This window comes from Perognathus longimembris, chromosome 6 (genome assembly GCF_023159225.1).
Source record: "Perognathus longimembris pacificus isolate PPM17 chromosome 6, ASM2315922v1, whole genome shotgun sequence".
NCBI classification, from domain to species: Eukaryota; Metazoa; Chordata; class Mammalia; order Rodentia; family Heteromyidae; genus Perognathus; species Perognathus longimembris.
Window position 1 is genome coordinate 38,570,698 of NC_063166.1, and position 21,212 is coordinate 38,591,909.

General features: G+C 43.0%; 1 protein-coding gene across 1 annotated transcript; it reads right to left on the reverse strand.

Moving 5' to 3' along the window:
* Window positions 1–2,600: 2,600 nt before the first annotated feature.
* Window positions 2,601–13,056, reverse strand: Rpp40 (ribonuclease P/MRP subunit p40). Its single transcript, XM_048348575.1, has 8 exons — window positions 12,859–13,056; window positions 11,504–11,648; window positions 10,010–10,078; window positions 9,051–9,146; window positions 7,778–7,903; window positions 4,420–4,618; window positions 4,159–4,293; window positions 2,601–2,825 (listed from the first exon to the last, which is right to left on the reverse strand). The coding sequence occupies exons 1-8, from the start codon at window positions 12,979–12,981 to the stop codon at window positions 2,627–2,629; spliced, it is 1,092 nt and encodes a 363-aa protein (XP_048204532.1). The 5' UTR covers window positions 12,982–13,056; the 3' UTR covers window positions 2,601–2,626.
* Between the last annotated feature and the right edge of the window lie 8,156 nt (window positions 13,057–21,212).

Here is a 21,212-nt window from a genome sequence, read left to right on the forward strand (position 1 = left end):
AGTGTTACTGAAGCACGGTAAGAGGCATTACTGCAGAGGAGGTCAAAGAAGATTCACTGAGGGACAGTTCTAAGACAGCCTAGGATCCTCCATTCATTCCCTAACACCCTGCCCTGCACAGCACTTTGCTGATCCAGACATTCTTCTTGAAGGGCTGGCCCACAACTCCTTTATCACCAGAACCTGGTGGCAGTGAACGCCTTGGGCATGCTACTTATGCTAGCCCAGGCCTTCACTGCCATCTTCACCAGGGCAAGCTTGGGCCATAGAACTCCTCCACGGACAAACAACAAAGCTAAGGTGCCTTTAAATTTCCTTGTATTACCTCATGATTCCGATAAACAATCGCAAAAGAAAATATGAGTCTAACTCCTTAGCAACAAGAAGAACAGACAACTTGTTCCTCCCTAGGGTTAGGATAAAAACTGAGACTACCCAGCCTGGTGTGCCTGTCTAGCTCTGGGGAGAATGGCAGAATGCCTTCTATACAGAAGTAAAATGCCTTAATGAACTCTCCTAGATCTCATGTGTTTATTCATTTTCTGATACTGGAAGACCATTGTTTCCAACATTATGATGTCCAATCTACTCCACCCCCAGTTTCAAGTGTACAGAATTAAAATATCCAGTCATTGATTCCATTCGCATGGCCTGGTAGTATCCATTTATCAAGGAAGTCTGAAGCATGACAAGTGACACTCATCTACGTGGTCCTCAAATTTTATCTTGTTATCTCCTTCCGTGCCTCCCTACCCCCCTCCCCCCCTGCCCCCCCTCCCCCCGCCGGCTTGCAGAGCTGAGGCTGTAACTCAGGGCCGCGCATTTGCCAGGCAAGTGCTCTTCCCCGGAACTAACTCCCCAACCCTTGTATCTCCTTCTGGTAATTGTATCTATATGTATTTCTAGAGCACACTTTTTTCTATTAGCAAACTTTTTTTGTTTTGTTAATTGTATAGTTTTGTTGTGATAATTCCACACTTGCTTTTGTGCTTTAATCATATTACTTTATTCTCCCACTTTTTTTTCTTCTTGCAATTTTAATAAATTTTTATTATTCCATTTTTATTCATGAAAGCAACATTTTTAATTCTGGTATTTTTGTTTTATTCTTATTTTTAAATGAATATGCTATGAATCTTTGAATGGGCATGTGCCGCCTCCACATACATTCCTATGCACTTGAGAAAGATGTGTGTCTCCTGTTGTAGGGTAGAATATTCTGTAACTATCCATCAGTTTATATTGGTTGGTAGTGTCACTCAAGTCTCCTATATTTATACTGATTTTCTGCCTATTTACTCATTACAGAGAGAGACATAAACCTGATACTGTGCAATTGTATATTTCTCCTCAATGTTGTTTTTACTTCATGTGTTTTCAAGTTTGTTTTTGCCCTAGTTGACTGTAAGGACAAACTTCTTCAATGTCTCTGTCCACTATTTCTGACATCTCTTGCCTACTTTATATGTTTTGTAGTATTTTTTAAACTATGAACTTAGATTACAGAAGCTTCTGAGTTCCTTCAAAACAAGAGGAATTTGGGGCTCGGAATGTGGCCTAGTGGTAGAGTGCTTGTCTAGCATGCACGAAGCTCTGAGTTTGATTCCTCAGCACCACATAAACAGAAAAAGCAGGAAGCCACACTATGGCTCAAGAGGCAGAGTGCTAGCCTTGAGCAAGAAGCCAAGGACAGTGCTCAGGCCCTGAGTCCAAGCATCAAGGCAGGCAAAAAAAACCAAGAGGAACTTGTATGTAGGCATATGGGCAGTCTTCCCTGCTACTACAGAAACTGATGAATAGACAGGTCCACTCATTTTGCCCCGGTGCTAAGTCTATCCTTTGGGGGGAATCTCAACTTTACGTCTCCCTTGGTTCTTCTTCCTTGTCAGGACCTACTCCTCCCTCACCAAAGGCTGTGAAAAGAAAAACCAACTTCAGGATTTTGGCTTCCATTGTTTTTTATTTTGGGTTTTTTGTTTCTGGGTTTTTTGTTTTCTGCTATTGTTCAGTTTCTAAATACATTTAAAGTATCTTTTTTCCCTATGAATTATGAAAGCTGTTTTTTCTTCAGCTCCCTATCAGCCACATTGCTAGACATAAAATGGAACTTGTTGGTTAACAATTCAAAGTTCCCACAGGGCCCTCCCTGATCTAGAGGCAATAAATACAGTGAGAACAGCTGATTAGGACCCAGGCTGGCCTAACATTCTGGCACATCCACAGCAGGGTGAACTCAGCAGCTTCCTTGTCACTCCGTGCCTCAATTGCCTCATAAAGTTGAGAAAGGAGAAATTGAGGAGGGAAAAAATGAGGAGCCTTACCACAGGAAAGGCCTTGGGAAGGGTGATACAGGTCTTCTCATTACTTGATAAAATCTGCGATGAGCTTCAGTCCCTTTATCCTAGCTGTCTTAAGAGTGCAGTAAGCACACCTGTGCTTGCACTGATGGAGAGAACAAGCAATGAGCCAGTCACTGAGCATGCACCCAGCTGCCACAGGAACAGGCTCCTGCAGACCAGAATGCAAGCAAATGTTGAGCGAAGGAACATCATCAGAGCACAGCCCCGCGCACACATAATGAAGAAATCAGAAAACAAGAGTGACTAAATAAACATTTTTGTATTGCTTAAGGAGGACAATCATCAAGTGTCCCAACAGCCATCTGAAGCCAATAGTCCTGGTTATTAAAAATTACAAAGTTGTACATATGATCACCTCCTTTGTGAAAATCATGCTCATTCTCTCTCCAGGAAACAGGGCTGTCTGCAAAGCCTTGAACTGACAAGGTAACCCACGGGGCCAGCTTCGGTTCATCAAAGTAATGACTGAAAAAGAGATCATCCTTAACAAAAAGGGAGACTTGGGAATGCCCACATTTAAGTAAAAACTCTACTCAGGATGTTCTAATGATCTTAAGAGTTTAGGATTAACTTATCCAAACTAGCAGGTGGAGAGTAAGTTCCTGATGCTGTATTGTAAGTTCTATAAAGATAACACACAACACACAAAGTCACAGTTCTCACCCTAATTCTGGAACATCAATGAAGACTCAAAGAACCATGTTAGGGATTCAGCTCAGCGTAGAACACTTGTCTGGTGTGTAGAAGAGTTAGATGCTCAGTGCCACAAAACAAACCAACGAAGACAAAAGAACCCAAACCACAAGACCCCATCCAGTGTAAAAGGGTGTTTTCTTCCAGTTAAGAGTAATGTTCTCAGTCTGACTAGTGGAACGTCACAGGGCAATTCACCAAATTCATAAAAACCCGCCCTTCTTATTGTAGAAAACCAAAGTACTAAACTAATAAATATAAAAATGGATATTGGGTTCAAAAAGGTAAAACTCTCCCAGGCATAAGTGTCTCAAACTTGTAATACAGCTACTCAGGAGGCTGAGATCTGAAGGAATGAAGTCTGAAACCAGCTTGGGCAGAAAAGTTTTCAATTAACCAGCCAAAATTTGGGCTGGATGCCTAGCACAAGTGGTAGAGTGGTCGCTGAGCAGGCAAACTGAAGAATGTGAGTTCAAACCACACTAATAACGAGTGACAGGGTGGGGAGAACACTGAAGACTTTTAATAGTAAGACAGTTTAAAGACAGAAAACACTAAACAGGATAATTCTCTGTCCTCACATTAGATCCCATGTACACATTTTATTTATACAGCACCTCCCAAATGAGGAAAACAACAACAAAAACCCTAGCATTCTATTGAACACTTAGCATACGGTTAATGCTGAGTGACTCAAAGAATTTCAGTGCTGGAACAAGTCTTAGATATGTTTGGGCTGATCAACTCTCTTCTACCCTGTTTCTGTCCACACCATTTCAGATTGAACATTTTGTACAACTCCAGTACTAAAAATTAACTGTAATTCATCCCACAGAATTCTGCTCTGTTTCTGAGTGATGTTCTAACTTTGACTGCACTGAAATGGCTCAGGTGGAGAAGCAGGAGAAAGAGTGGCTTGTCTGCTCTGAGTCTCTGCCCAAATTCTCATTAGAACAAGTGGCTCACTCTAGCACATTCCTCAGCAAAAATGACCAACCCATTTGAAATGTAATATTTCTATGCTTGATCCCAAGCCAAGAAGAGGGGCCTGGCTTGTGTTCAGCATGCCACCATGGCACCAAAAAAACATGAAAAAGGTGCTTACCACAGCTGTTCCAGCAGGACACAGATCGTCTCCGGAAGGATGAGGCCAGTGATGGTACACAAGCAAGCTTTGGCCACCACTGCGCTTGGCTGGGGACAGCAGTAGGTTGACACAAAATTATTAGGCTCGTTATTTCTATCACAGAGGAAAAAAAGAAACAATATTTAGAACTACGGCATAATCACATCCTAAGGGGTACATGTCTAAAAAAACAAAACAGCAGGCTAGAGCCCCACCCAATCCCCAAATGCAAATACCTACAGGTCTGCATTACAGAAGACTGCGCCCAGCCAGTCAAAGAGCTCTGGGGCAGCGCAGGACAACTCTGGCTCTCCACTGAGCTCGCCGCTCTGCAGCACGGGGCACTGCAAATCACTCACTGTGTTCAGCTGTACTTTAGGATGATGCTTCTGAATTTGGTATTTGGAAAAGTATGCCATCACTGTTGACTCTTCTGCACCTTCAAACACACAAACACAAGACTGTCTGAACATCACAATTCGAGTTAATCCCTGGAAGTAATTCCATCTCCTTCAGCACCATGGGAAACTGGTAGAATTAACATGGCAGCTGTGCAAAAATGGTGTTCAACTAGATCATTAAATCTGCTATCTGCTGTCTGTGCCACACTTCTATAAACACTTACCTGCTTCACATTTTTCTTGGAAATACACAGTGCTTTCAGACCTGCTCCGTATTACTTTCACTTGCTCCAATAACTACGTTTCAACTCTATATACAAAACCCACACGTATTAACATTAGTGAACTACAATATGATCGGTACAGGGAACACAAGAGGCAATGAATGACAGCTTCCCCCTGAAAAACTGGGAAAACCTAGTGTTTCTTTTCCAGTGTCTGTGTAGGCAGTAACCTGGGGAGCTAGGAACAGGGTCCTCCACAGTCCAGCGCAGGCCTGCTTACTGACCATTGTCACAAGTTCTGTCTCTTCCTGCACAGAGGCAGGCTCCCTGCCCAGTAGAAAGCTTCTTTTTTGTTGTTTGTTTTGTTTTTTGCCAGTCCTGGGCCTTCAGACTCAGGGCCTGGGCACTGTCGCTGGCTTCTTTTGGCACAAGGCTAGCACTCTATTTGAGCCACAGTGCCACTTCTGGCCTTTTCTGTGTATGTGGTCCTGAGGAATCGAACCCAGGGCTTTATGCATGCAAGGCAAACACTCTACCGCTAAGCCATATTCCCAGCCTAGAAGGCTTGAGTTTTGGGTTCCATTCCATGATGGAACCTTCTGTGTGTGCCAGCATCATAGGCCAATTTTGTGTCTATGTGGGAACTGATGGTTCATTTCAGGTGTCATGTTAAATCACGCCTTTGGGTATATGTGAGGCTACATCCACAGATTGGCATGGCAGTGAGGGGGTGGCTTTTTTTTTTTTTTTTTTTTTGCCAGTCCTAGAGCTTAGACTCAGGGCCTGGGCACTGTCCCTGGCTTCTTTTTTGCTCAAGGCTAGCACTCTACCACTTGAGCCACAGTGCCTCTTCTGGCCTTTTCTATATATGTGGTGCTGAGGGATTGAACCCAGGGCCTCATGTATACGAGGCAAGCACTTTACCACTAGGCCATATTCCCAGCCTGAGGGGGTGGCTCTTGATGGAGGTATGCATTATCCATCGGCCTGGCTGGGGGCTCAGAACAGGCAAAGGGGCAGAGGAAAGGGGAACTTGATCTCTCTTCTGGAGATGGAACATTCTGGAGTACAAAGAGCCCTTCTACAATTAATTAAGAAAGGTGGGGCTGGGGATATGGCCTAGTGGCAAGAGTGCCTGCCTCCGATACACGAGGCCCTAGGTTTGATTCCCCAGCACCACATATACAGAAAACGGCCAGAAGCGGTGCTGTGGCTCAAGTGGCAGAGTGCTAGCCTTGAGCGGGAAGAAGCCAGGGACAGTGCTCAGGCCCTGAGTCCAAGGCCCAGGACTGGCAAAAAAAAAAAAAAAAAGAAAGAAAGGTGGACCAAGCATGAATATAACCTTGAACATCAGAACTCCAGCTCCTCTGGCCTTGGGACTTCAGGATTTGTACCCCTGGTCCCCTAGGTTCTCAGACCTTGGATTGAGGAACACCAACAGCTTGCTTAGCTGCGACGCTTCCAGAACTTCCAGATAAGCATTCCTGGTCTCTAGCTTACAGATGGCTGTGACAGATTTCTCAGACTCCACACTGTATGAATGATCTCTCCTAATGACTTGGCCAGTGTCTGTTTGTCTCTCTCTCCTAGGGTGACTGCTATATACAATGGTGACTATTCCCACTGTTTGAAATGAAGTCCTTTGTCTAGAACAGGAGTTGCTACTTTATCAGCAGGCAGAATGAATCTCAGACTCCATATTGTTCCTGAAAAGCTCTGAAAACAGTCAGCAGGCTTAGGAACAGAAAGCCCCATAACCCCCACTGCATGGAAGGCATCAAGTGACTGAGACTTGTGTAAATCTCTCCCTCCTCTGCCTGCCACATGCTTCAGAAAGAAGAGAGACTCCAATCCTTACAGAACTAGGATCCAGGGAAGCAACCTTTCTTGGCTGTGACCAGAAGTCTCCCACAAGGAGCAGAAGAATGTGTGCATTTCCACAATGGACCTACGTGCTTCCCCACCCCACAAAGAAGAGCACTACACAATCATACTTTCTCATGACTGAGCCAGTAGGATTTTGTAGTTGGCCAAAGATGCAATGCTTGGATAGGAGCAATGTCTGTAGCAGTGGTAAGCAGATTAACAAACTTAATGAACATCAAACTCTGAACTAAATTTAGTGCTATAGTCAACTACAAGTTACAAGTTTGAACTGACACTCAGTGGCACACCTGTGTTACTGCACACTAGCAATGAGCAAACAGATCCCATAGTCTCTATAACTCGGGGTCATGTGAAACACTCTAGGCAAGACTGCAAGGTGAGATGGAGGGAAGGAAGGGAGAAACAAGGGAAAGCTGAACTCAATCTCAGTTATCTCTGAATCTACAGGGATCCCCTGAAGACGCAGGCAAATGGTTTCAGACCTGGTTTATTCTGAACTAGGATTCTCAGCCTTAGAGAAGGGCTGAAGCAGCTTTCTCAATAATAATGTTTGAACAAAATCCTTGACCAGGGCTGGGAATATGGCCTAGTGGTAAAAGTGCTTGTCTTGTATTCATGAAGCCCTGGGTTCGATTCCTCAGTACCACATATATAGAAAAAAGCCAGAGGTGGTGCTGTGGCTCAAGTGGCAGAGTTCTAGCCTTGAGCAAAAAGAGGCAGGGACAGTAGTCAGGCCCTGAGTTCAAGCCCCATTACTGGCAAAAAAAAAAAAAAAAAAAAATCCTTGACCAAAGTGATGAATAACCAATCAACATTTAGTAATTTGCTTTCAAAATTGTCATTGTATTAAGCCAGGTGCTAGAGGCTTATGCCTGTGATTCTAGCTATTCAGGAGGCTGAGATTTGAGGACTGAGGTTTGAAACCCACCTAGGCAGAAAAGTCCACGAGACTCCAATTAACTAACAATAAGCCAGAAATGGAGCTGTAGCTCAAGTGGCAGAGCACCAGCCTTGAGCAAAAAACAGACTATTAACACACACATACAAAAGAGTCAGTATATCATTACAAATATTTATTCTTCATACCTGGATAATGCCAAGCCAAAAGGAAATCAAACTTCAAAGGCTTCTTTTCTTTGAAGGACCAACATATTCTTTTATACTTCTTTGACTCCAAGGTAAATGATGAATCCATCAAATCAATGGAAACAACTTAAAAACAGAAAAAAGAATATATATTCATTCCAATATATGTAAATGCACATTTTTACAAAGTTTATTATAATGAAAATGATTCTGCTCTTCTTTTTTTGTTTTTTGTGGTTTTTATTTGCCAGTCCTGGGGTTTGGGACTTAGGGACTGAGCAATGTCCCTGACTTCTTTTTGCTCAAGGCTAGCACTCTAGCTCTTAAGCCACAGCACCACTTCTGGCCTTTTCTATATATGTGGTGGGGAATCGAACCCAGGGCTTTATGTATGCAGGGCAAGCACTCTACCACTATTTCCAGCCCAGTTCTGCTCTTCTTTATTCATTTGGTTCATCAAGTCAAAACTATCTTGCAGTGGGCATTTCTAGAATAAGAGCTGCCAACAACAAGTACTTTAAGATCATCCTTCCCAGGTCAAAGAACTAGAGCAGGGGTCCACTCAATCTACTGTGGATGTGGCAGCTTTAACTACTGTTATATACACTGGATAGTCAACTGACCCAAAGACTTGGGGAACTAAAGGAATTCTTTTTTAAGAATAAATCATTAAGCTGGACTATCAGTGGCTCACAACCTAACTACTCAGGAGGCTGAGATCTGAGAATCACAGTTTGAAGCTAGCTCAGGTAGAAAAGTCTGTGAAACTCTTATCTCCAATAATCTATCAAAAATGTGTAAGTGGAGCTGTGACTCACGTGGCAGAGCACGAGCAAAAGCTAAAGACATTGCATAGGTCCTCAGTTCAAATTACTGATATTTAAAAGGAAACAACACAGCAGTCTTCTCCTCTGTGAAGTCCAACCTGCAGCAGCTCAAGTCACACTTCCATGTGCAAGAAACAAGAGCCATGTTTGTTTGTTTGTTTGCCAGTCTTGGGGCTTGAACTCAGGACCTGAGCACTGTTCCTGGCTTCTTTTTGCTCAAGGCTAGTACTCTATCACTTGAGCCACAGTGCCACATCTGGCTTTTTCTATATATGTGGTGATTAGGAATCGAACCAAGGGCTTCATGTATACGAAGCAAGCACTCTACCACTAGGCCATATTCCCAGCCCACAAGCCATGTTTTCTGACCCAAGGTCACACATTGACCTTCCTGCTACAGGAGGATGACAGCTTGAGGATACTAATGGAGTGTGTAGAATACTCACTGAACTTCCTGCTTTTTCTGCCAGAATACTGAGAGGGATGACCTTGAAGTCCAGTTTCTTCATAAGTGTCTTTATCCAGGGATAAAATCAATTTCCCTATGAAACAAATAGCAGTTCCCATAAAAGATGCTAAAACCTCCTTTTTATATGCTCTAAGGAAGCAAGGGCAAGTTAGGAGGAACTAGAGACTTTCATGTTACTCTGTATAGATCCATATGGTTTGATCTTTTAAAAAAAGTTAAAAAAAATTTTCTTTAGATAATTATACAAAGGTATTATCATTCAACAAATCAGTTTGTAAGTACAGTGCATCTTGATCAATGTCAACCCGTTCATCATTCTCTCCTTCCCTCTCAACCCAACTCCTCCCTTCAGTTTTCTTAATTTTTTCATATGATATGTACTGAATATTATAACTGCAGTCTCCCTTTCCCCCGACCTTCCCCACACAGCTTTCAAGTACCAGTTTCCTGGTATTCATTTGGTTGGATTCATTAAGGAATTACGCCACTTGAATTCTCCTCTGCACTTCAGCTAATAAGTTTGTGTACACTTGCACACATCTCCACTTGTGTTTACCTGTAACATTTATAAATAGTCCTAGCTTCCACATATGAGATAAAACATGCATACTTAGTCTTTATGGGCCTGATTTACTTCACTTAAATTCTTTTCCAGGTCTACCCATTTCTCTGCAAGTGATATAATATTATTCTTCCTAATAGATGAGTAAAATTCCATTGTGTATATATACCATATTTTCTGGATCAACTCATCCACTGAGGGACATTTTGGCTGATCCCATACTTTGGCATAGTATATAGTGCAGCAATGAACATGATTGTGCAAGTAGCTTTACTGTATCCTGGTTTCTATTTTTTTGATAAATTTTCAAGAGTGGTATTGTTGGTATTTCAGAATGCATTCCTTTTATAACTAAAGAAGAAGAAAACAATTACCACTGGGTAGGAGACCAACAGTATTATCTTCGTCAATATTTATATTGTATGTCAGTGCATAGCATGAACCTGTAACAGAAAGTCAGGAGGAACAATTAAGACACAAAAGACATCTCAGCTTTGACATGTTAATGCATTACTTTCATGAGGACAAATCTTCCAGGTAAGTGATGGCCTACAGCCACCACAGCCCATGTGACTCAGTGACCTAACACATGCAAGGGCAGCTGGAATACAAGGAAGGCCGAGCTCTGGCCAGTTCACTCCTCTCTGGCCAGCTCAGTCCCCTCCTTCAAGTTTTCTATCCTCAGGAAGAAAATAACACAGAATGGAACCTAGTCTCTAGAGGGTGGTGGCAGAATGGTACCCAGAAAAATAGCAGGTAGGCAAATACTACTCAGACAGTTCTAGGTTAATGATCAAAAAGATGTGAACTATTTTAAAGTGCCTGCCACAAAGTGTCAATGCCATTAACAAAATAACTCAGACCTTAGAGTGAATAATGCTGATAGAAACAGATGAGATGTCCAGCTTCATATGTAGCTCCCAAGTGAGCAATGATAAGAGCAACCAGACTTTACAAACAGGCCACTACAACAATGTAGGTCCATAGTCTATACATAGTGAATGGCTTGAGAGGATGGGGGAATTCCTACAGATGCTCTGAAATACAACTTCAAACAAACTCTCCAAGAGAACAACTAAAACAAACTAATCAGTATAGCAGATACAACTGGGACTGGGGAAAACAGAACAAGGTCACAAAATCTAAGAAGATTCTTGGGACAGTATAATCAGAAAGTACTACTTAACAGGACTGCAGCAAATTGTAGGACCAGGAAACTGAAGGACAGAGAGTGATACACACAGGACTACAAATCCTTTCAAAACAAAAGAGTGTCAGCACTGGTGGTTCATGCCTACTGTCCTAGCTACTCAACAGCCTGATATCACAGTTCAAAGGTGTTAGCATTTCCCTAGCCTCAGGTCCTCAGCTCCTCCCACTAGCCCCCAGATACACCCATACCTAATGAGCAACTCCTACTCACTACCTACCTACTTCCCCTTCTCCCCCAGGGAGAGAAGATGCTACCTAGATAAGGTACAGATGCCACGTAGCTCCCTCTCCTGTGGGAACTAAGGCCCCACTAATAAACCTCCTTATGAACCTTCTTCTGCTGCCTGTGATTATCTCCGCATGGTCCTCTGGGATGGCTGAGACCTGTCCTTTCAAAAGGATCACAGCTGAAAGCCAGCCCAGGCAAGAAAGTTCATAGGACTATTATCTCCATTTAAATACCAAACATGGAGGTTTGGCTCAAGTGGTAGAATGCCAGTCTTCAGTGGAAGAAGCTCAGAGACCCCATCAGTGATTTCAAGCCCTGGTATAGGCACAAAAACCAAAAAGATAAAAAAAAATAACAGTCCAAATAACATGCTAGAGTGTCCCTGTAGTTCCTTGTTCATTCTGAGGCATAATGATTTCTTTTTTACCTTTCCTTACAAAAGTGTTGATGAATTCATGTGTAATTAATTCATGAAGAGGTAAATTCTTCACAGAGTAATAGGGTCCAGTTTCTGTGACCAGGCTTTTCAGTTCTTTTGGTAGTATCCCACACTCAGGAATGAGAAATGACACCTATTGCAATACATAATACAACAAGGTCTTATTTTCATGCCTATTAACATCAGATTTTTAGAAGTGAGTGTTGCTCACTATTTCTTCACAAGTTTTGCTGGAACATACATATACATCCCTTAAGTTAACAGACCAATCTGAGGCAAAGAGAAACTTAACAACTCAAGTTGTTCACTTCTGCATGGGAACTTAGACTACAGCAAAGAAACTAAGCAGAAGCATTTTAATGGAAAGATCTTGCTTGCATGTTACTTCTTGTAAATGAGCAATATATTCATGTTCTGTTTCTCTCACTACTTTATTTTCAAAGAAATATGGTGGAAGAGATTATTGCTAGGTTTACCCTGGAATCCAAGGAGCATAAGGAATTTAGGAACTCTCAATTTCTGATAGGCTCCTGGGAGGGGAAGGGTTCCTGGAGGGTTCAATATTCTGGAGAGGCAACAGGTCAGTCCAGACCTTTGAAGGCAAACATAACTTGACCTACTGACTGGGATGAGCTTTACGAGAAAACCAGCAACACGAAATCCTCAAGTGCTCACACTGTGAGGCCCAGCCCCGAAGCTCCAACACCAACACCAGTGTATTCCTGAGGGGGCAGGTTATTTAATGTCACGGAGATATCAAACTAATCAATTTCAAATATAAAATGCTAAAACTGACGCCATCTTACGTTGGGTTTGGGAGTTTCTCGAGTCAACGGCTTAGGGAAGTGGGTGGCTTCTAGGGCCGGGGCTGCACAAAGGTCTGGGAAAGAGGCTGGGTAGACCGGCGGGCGACCGAGGGATCGGGCTGCAGCAGGGCACTGAAGCGGGGAGGCGCCAGACACCAGCCGATTTAATGTGGACAGCTGCACCTCATGACACTCACTGCCGCCTAACGCCGTCACCCCCGGCGGCCCCTCACGAGGCTCTCAGGCGCTTTACCCTGGACGCTGGGACCCGGTTCAAGTGAAGTAGCGATGTGGACCGCAAGAACCAGGCTCGGCCGGGTCCTACCCTCAAGTGAGCGCTGCCCCGCAGTGCATCCTGGAAGTTGTAGTCCTACACTCCTGTGCCCTACTGGGCCAGAGCAACGAGGAGACTACAACTCCCAGTATGCCGAGAGACAGCCCCGCTCCCGCCCCGTCAGAATCACTACCGCCACGTGAAGCGCTACTCTTCCCCAGACCTGTCGCGGCGCTAGTGTGCCCGGAGTGACACCGGCTCACCCTGTAATTGTAATAGTGCGTCTCCACGAGATGTTGGTGGCGTGATTTGTGGTGGCGGAAGTTGGATTTCTCGCAGACTAGCAGATGCCGGGGCGTCTCTTGAAGCCTACGCAGCGTGGCCATACTCTCCACCACTCCTGGGCAGGGAACGGCTCCCACTAGTCGTGTTTCTCCCTATTTCCTCTTCCTGCCCCCTTAGCCACGCCCAACGCTCGCCACGACTGTCAATCACCACCACCCTTCCGCCGCCGCCTTTCCAGCACCCCCCCTCCCCCCACCTCGCAGCTCTGCTGCCTTCGAAAGCCTGGTCTTGAACCCCTGGGAAGTCTTATGCTAGGATATAGGAGACTTTGCCAGAGGTACAAAAGAAAAAAAGAAAGGTTTATTGCCAGCAAAGGGGCCAGCAAGACCCGTGAGAAGTGCTGTCTGTGTCTTGGAGACGGTGACCTTGGCGTGGACTGGGGACCAGGAGGTTCATCATGGTGGGCTAGGATTTATGGCTGCTGCCCAAATGGTAAATAAGGAGTCCTGCAGCTGCCCAGGCCTGGAGGTCACTCTAAGGGTATCTTGTTGCCTTATATGGTTATAATTGCCCCCCAAAGGAATACCATCTTAAGGTAAAGGGGGAAGGAGGCTGATAATTTACTGTCCTCACTAAATGGGCATAGTGTTGCTTAGGAAAGGAGCATGCTAAGCTATGGGAGAGAAGGCTATAGGGCTTACAGTACCCCTATCTGGAAAAGTTCTGCTGGTACCTGAGTTTGTACCTAACTATATCCACATAAGGCCTACTTTTGTTAAGGCTTGATCTCCCCTCCTGCCCCCCCCCCCCCCACCAAGCATGTTTGATTTTGCCTTTAGAAGCTTTGTGTAAACTGCTTCCGGCTGTTGGTCTTTGAAACAGTAGTCCACCATGGCGATGCTGGCTTTCCAAAAAAGATTCCCAATTTGACCTCTCAAAATATGGCTTCTTGCCAGGTGCTGGTGGCTGATGCCTGTAACCCTAGCTACTCAGAAGGCTGAGATCTGAGGATCCCAGTTCAAAGCCAGCCTGGGCAGGAAAGTCCCATGAGATTCTTATCTCCAATTAACCACCAGAAAACCGAAGTGGTGCTGTGGCTCAAGGGTAGAACACTAGGCTTGTGCTGAAGAACTCAGGGACAGTGCTCAGGCCCAGGATTCAAGCCCCATGACCCACAAAGAAGGGAGGAAGGGAGTGAGGGAGGGAAGGAGGGAAGGAGGGAAAAGAAAACATTTGTGGCTTCTCTGTTCCTCCTGGCTGGATTTACCTTACAACAGTCCTGGCTATTTGGGAGACAGAGGGTCATGGATTCAAGTGATAACAAAGCAAGTCTCTATTATTGCCCTACGTAAGTTTAAAAAAAGAAAGAAGAAGGTCTTGAAGACAAGGACAGTATTTTATTTTTGATTCTGAAACCACAGTGCAAGATGTCAAAATGAATGCATTTGACAATTAAACCTTATACTTAAGTTAATGTTATGATTTGGATCTTAAATATCCCCCAAAGACATATATGCTAAAGGTTTTGTGGTGGTGGAGGTGGAACCTTTAGGAGATGGAGGTGGTGGGAGGAGGTTAGGTTGTTAGGAGGCGTGGTATGGAAGGGTATTTTTGGAGCCCCTGCCCCCTCTTCTCTTTCTCTCTCTTTACTACCCTGCCATCATGAGGTGAACACAATTCTTCCACCCACCATGAAGTCCCACCTTGGTGTGGGGCCTGAAACAGTGCAGCCAACCTACCATGCACCGAAACTATGAGCCAGAATAAGCCTTTTCACCTTTTAAGTTGTTTATCCCAGTTATCTGATGCAATGATGGTAAACTGACGAACATAGTTATGTTGGGGTAAAAAGCTTTTAAAAATCTTTTTATTTACAAATGAAAACAGCACACTGACAGAGGATGTTAAGTGTCAGGTTGAAGGAGGCAGTCTGGGCTTTGAAAGAAGAGCAATCCTCTCAGTAGTGATACTCAGGAGAAACAGAACATGAACTGTGCTGCCACTCATTGAAATTCTCATCTAGCATTTTTCTAGCAAGTTTTCTAGAAGCCACATCAAAGCAAACAAAAACATGGTAAATGAGATAGCAATATAATTTAAGTGTGAGAAAACTATTATGTGATTAAAGCTATTTTAATGTCTGACCAATATACATATTTGACATCCTGGTTTTTTTTGTATTAAGCTTTTGACAATCGCTCTGTATTTTATGCTAATAGCATGTCTGAGTTTAGAGCAGCCACAGTCTAGATGGCAAGTGGCTGACACTTTGCAAGTGCAGTTCTGAGGGCTCTGCCTCCTTGCCCCCACCTCAGGGAGGTAACCAACCTGAGCCCCCCAACATTCTGTCTGCTACAGGCAAAGGAACAATCTCCTACCGGTATCTGCTTAAGCACACAGTTGCAGGAGACAGTTCTTGGGAAACAGAGCCTAAGGCTGTAAGTAGGAAGTGCAGAGGTGGACCACTGCTTCCCTCTCTGTGTGGTGTGGGACATTCTCCTGTCCTGGAGATCTTGAAGACAGTAAAGCCCAGTTGGGGGGGAGGGAGAAGGGGACTTTGTGTTTTCAGATCTGTCTTATCGCCCTGACCTCTGGAGTTTAGATTTGGGGGCAGTAAGTTAAAAGCTAACTTCTTGGTTTGCAATTTGGAATTGGGGCCTCTGTTTCCTTTTGTAGTGTGGGTTTCTGTGTTAGTTAAAGCATTAATCACACACATTTCTACATGTATTTCTGTCTTACTGGAGAGACTTGATGTTAAATAAGAATTAGTACCTGTAGGGTACTTAGAGTTTGCTAGTTAACTTACAACCAACATGTCATCCAATGCTGGGATCCTGTCTGAAATGAGTGCAGGAATGTATGTATTAGGTAGCTATTGCCATGTAATGAGCTACCCTCAAATTTATTTAGCTCATTATTGGGCTAGTCAGCTATTGAGATAGAGCCAAGCTGAGGCATGCTTCTGGTTTCTTTCTGGTTTCCATATGTGTTGGTACATAACCATAGTCACCGTTTGCTCAGAGCAGACTGAGCCAGGCTAAATTCAAGTTGGGGCAGAAAGATGCTACCTGTTAGAGAGCAGCTGTGAAATCACAGTGCAGAAAATAATACAGAATGGCTGTTGTTTTTGCATTCAGTGTTATTATTCCTTTTCATACAACAGTGCCAAGTATAGTCTGAAGCTCCACTGAGACTATGCAGCTGGGCTGGGAATCATGCGGGCACTGTCTGCCTGACTTCAGAGCCTCTGCACCTGCACTAGACAACACTGTGCATGCCAGGTCCTACGAAGTTATGGAGAGGGACACTTCTGGAACAGATGCAGTATTCCTTTGAGATTCCTGCCCAGGGAATACTTTTTTTTTTTTTTTTTTTTTTTTTTTGGCCAGTCCTGGGCCTTGGGCTCAGGGCCTGAGCACCATCCCTGGCTTCTTCCTGCTCAAGGCTAGCACTCTGCCACCTGAGCCACAGCGCCCCTTCTGGCTGTTTTCCATATATGTGGTGCTGGGGAATCGAACTGAGAGCTTCATGTGTAGGAGGCAAGCACTCTTGCCACTAGGCCATATTCCCAGCCCCCCAGGGAGTACTTTTAAACTCTGGGATTAATCAAGAAAATGCTGAGGCCTTGGAACAGCCTGGAATAATTTTGGAAAGTTGTTCAGGACTGAATTTAGGAATCAAAGCCCTCCCTATATATTTTCTATGTGTACTCATAGGAAAAATTTGAAACATGGTTAATGTCCAGCACATATTCACATGTTTGTAAATTCTTTTCATCCCTTTTTGGGTGTTTGTAGGCTATCAAACTGTGATTTCAATGAAACAACCTTTTATTTTGAGAGCAAGTAACATAAATGTAGAACCGCTGGAAAGATATTTGCTCCAGCTGCAATGTAGCCAAATGACGAAGTGCAACTTGAAAGAGTCCTATGATTTTTAACAGGGAAAAGCTGTTCCTAAGATCCTGAATTGAGATGTACAGATGGAAATCACACAGCTAACACACCCCTAGTGCTGGGTCAGAGGCTCTTTGCAATGACTTTCAGTAGGATCACCTAACAATCCCAGAAGTTTATGTTGCAGATGGGTTAAATCAGGTGCTATCCAGGGACCCATGCAGTAGTATTCTTTGAAGTGCTCCAGGCTACTCGATTGTGCTGTCAGGCTGAAAAGCATTACTTCAGATCAACATATCTTGGTGAATTCATTGTAAGTGGTGTTTTAAAGATATGGATAGTACCTACTTTTGAGTTGTAATCTTTCAGTCTCACCTGCAGTATCTACTTGCTGTCTTTGCACAGACAACTCTGCTACTCGTGTTGTTTCTAATATTCCCTCCTCCCCTCTTGAATGGAGAGGGAATGCACAGGCATTGTGGATATTTGGCATACAGGACATTGTGTTAGGTGTGGTGGCCTTCAAGGGTTGTTAGGGAGGAACTTTCTAGGAAAAATTGCATCATAATAACTTAAAATCATGTCACTTTCCCAAATGTGGCAAGGTAGAAAGACTTTAGGTGCTTATCTAAAGATTAGTACATGATAGCTACTATGGAATACTAAATATCTCAACAAAACAAAAAATTCTCAGTTTTTTTTATTATTTTCTTTAGTTGTACAAAGGAGTTGTCATTTAACAATTCAGTCTATGAATAAATGTGTCTTTTAATCTTCTCACCTATCATTTCAACTCACTCCTCCCCGCACTTTTCTTAATTTTGCAGGATATACATTGAGTTCTTTTTTTTTTTTTTTTTTTTTTGCCAGTCCTGGGCCTTGGACTCAGGGCCTGAGCACTGTCCCTGGCTTCTTTTTGCTCAAGGCTAGCACTCTGCCACTTGAGTCACAGTGCCACTTCTGGCCATTTTCTGTATATGTGGTGCTGGGGAATCGAACCCAGGGCTTCATGTATATGAGGCAAGCGCTCTTGCCACTAGGCTATATCCCCAGCCCCTACATTGAGTTCTTGATGGCATTATTCCCCCTTTCTTCTTTTCATTCAGCTACCCATGTTCTCTTGAATCCATCCCACTTTATTTATTTGTTTTTTGAGTTTTCAAGACAAGGTCTCACTACACAGTCTAGAATTGCCTCAAACTCTGCCTCAGTATCCTGACCACCACCATGCTCAACCATTCGCATAATTTTTACTGATGTGTAACATCTTCAGAAACACAGCAAAAAGTATTTGAAGTTTGGTGTTATCACAAAGTGAATACAGCAGTATAATAAAGAAATAGATCTAGCCAGACCAGGGGCATAGCTCAAGTGGTAAAACATCAGCCACTAAGCAAGAAAGCCAAGTGAGAATGCAAGACCCTGGGACTGAGAGAGGTGGGGCAGGAGAGAGAGAGAGGCAGACACACAGACACACAGGGAAACTGATAGAGATAGAGTGTTCTGGATGTGGTCATTGGACTTTTTCTTCTGGAATAATCTATTGCCAGTCTTACATTTTCTCCTCATATTGTTCCAACATGCCTTGTTAAGATCTTTTCCACATTGGCTTTAAATAATACTTCTAACTTTCTAGCACTAAGAGATGCCCCAGGAACATCTTGCATTTTTTATTACTGGCTCTAGAATAACCCCTTGGGGATTAGTTGTACATTTTTAGTTTATTTATATTTTATTTTATTTTATTTTTATTTTTTTTTTTTTGCCAGTCCTGGGCCTTGGACTCAGGGCCTGAGCACTGTCCCTGGCTTCTTCCCGATCAAGGCTAGCACTCTGCCACTTGAGCCACAGCGCCGCTTCTGGCCGTTTTCTGTATATGTGGTGCTGGGGAATCGAACCTAGGGCCTCGTGTATCCGAGGCAGGCACTCTTGCCGCTAGGCTATATCCCCAGCCCCAGTTTATTTATATTTTAAGTTAATTGTGATTTGATGGCATGCTATTTATCATTTCCATTCGCTTAAATTTCTAAGGTGTAATTTATGGCCTGGAACATAGTCCATGCTGATGAATGTCTGTGTGAGCTTGTATACTCTGCTACTGTTGGATAACATATTTGGTGATGTTGATGGATTGTGCTACTCGGTTCAACTATATACATACAGACTTTCTAAGCCTGTTGGGTTTGTCAATTATTAGATGAATGTTGTTAAAATCTCCATCTATCATAGTAAGGCTCCTCTCTTTCTCCTTGCATATTCATGAATGGTTATTATGCATATTGGAGAATAGACTTCTTTATCACTATGTGACAACATCCATAACCCAGCTTGAGACCCAGCTTCTCATTTGTACAGAGCCAGATGATGCTAACACGCAGAAGCAGGACAAGATCTATCACCTGCTCTTGTGAAATATAAAACTAAAGATCAAAACAAAACAAAATTAAAAAAACACACTAAGAGGACAATTCAGTACCAAATCAAGTTACATGAAGAGGTCTTCAAAGAAGAGGAAATTACAGGAGGAAAGTGGGGTCTTGGAGTGTAGATAATCATTAGAAGAGGACACAATAACATCTCAATTATAACAGCAATGAGTTCCATACCAAAGGCATGGTCAGTGCTAAGCCCTTGCTTTCCCTTTCTTCTCTGTCTCTATGTCTTTCTCTATGTCATGTCACCTTTACATCTATATGTATCTATATATCCATATCTACCTTTCTAGCTCTCTGTATATCTATATATCTTCCTATCTCTATTAATGTATCTAGCTGTACCTACCTTATTTATGTCTATCTAACATCTATCTGTCTATCCATCCATCCATCCATCCATCCATCCATCCATCTATCATCTTTCTATCTTGACTAGACCAAATGAGGGTACTACTATGTTTTGGATGGCTGTGGTTTCTATGGCCTACCTATTCAAGCTGATCCCTAGCCTAAGGTGGTAATGGCATGTACAACATGCCTTTAAGAAGCAGAACCCAATGGGAGATATTTTGGCCATTGGGGATTTGCCCTTGAAGGGCACTTCCTTATCCTCTCTTTGTTTCTTGGCTGCCACCAGCTGAACAGCTTTGCTCAGTCATACAATCCCACCATGTAGTGCTGCCTCACCACTGTCCCCAAAGCAATGAAGCAATCTAGCTGTTGGTGGAAACATCTAAAACTGCACACAAAACAAATCTTTCCTCTTCACACACTGCTTACCTCAGGTGTGTGTTATAATAATGGAAAGCTGATACTGCAGTCTTCCCAAGTCAGAAAATAAAATTTAAGAAATGTAATACACACATACAAGCACAGAGGCACATTCATATTGGTGTATATTTCTAGATGCTGACCTATTTCCATTGATCTTCCTGCTTATTCACATTTCTGGGACAGCCAGTACTAAGTAAATAGCTTAGGACCTGGGAGTCACCTTTCTGTGCCTTCTCTGAAACTGCCACGTGAGGCCCACTGAAAAGCTTCTCCTGAAAAGAAACCTTAAGTACATTTTAGGATCATTCTCTGTACTACCACCCCCTCTGCCCCAGCACTTCTTGGCTATTCTTACATTTTTACATGAACTTCAGTATGTAGTTCACCACACAATGTTTGTATTTTATTTGGATCACAATAAACATGTGGATTCACCTCAGAAGAATTGACATCTCTTTTCTTCTATCCATAAAGTAGTGCTTCCATTTATTTCATTTGCTTTTGTGTTTTTCTTATTATTCTCAAACTTTTAGACTTGAAATTATACACTTTATACATCATCATCAAATTTCTCTGTATTTTATATTGTGTGTGTGAGTGTGTGTGTGTGTATGTGCCAGTCCTGGGGCACTGAACTGAGGATTTCCTGCTCTTGCTTGGCTTTGCTGCTCAAGAATGGTGCTCCACACTTAAGCTATTTCCAACTATATATTGGTTGACTGGAGATGAGTCTCACAGACTTTTTCTTCCTGGGCTGTCTTCAACCACAATCCTCAGATCTTAGATGAGTAGTAGCTAGGATTACAGGAGTAAGCCACCAGTGCCTTGCTTTACATTTTCTCCTCCTCTTCTTTCTCTTCTTCCTCCTCCTTTGGCCCTAGTCCTAGGTCCTGAACTCAGGGCCTAGATACTGTCCCTGAGTTTTTTGCTCAAAATAAGTACTGGACATTTGAGCCACAGCTACATTTTTAGCTTTGTGTTCGCTAATTACAAGTAAGAATCTCATGGACTTTGAACCACAATCCTCAAATCTCAGCCTCCTGAGTACCTAAATTATAAGCAAGAGATACTGGTGTACAGCTTTAGTTTTATTATAAAAACAAAATATGTGTCTGTGTCTGGAGATTTATAATCATATTTTAACTCCTAAGCTTTCTTTCTTAATTTATCAATTCTTTTATTTTTATTCTTTTAACTTATTTCACAGAATTTAAACTTTTGTATTTG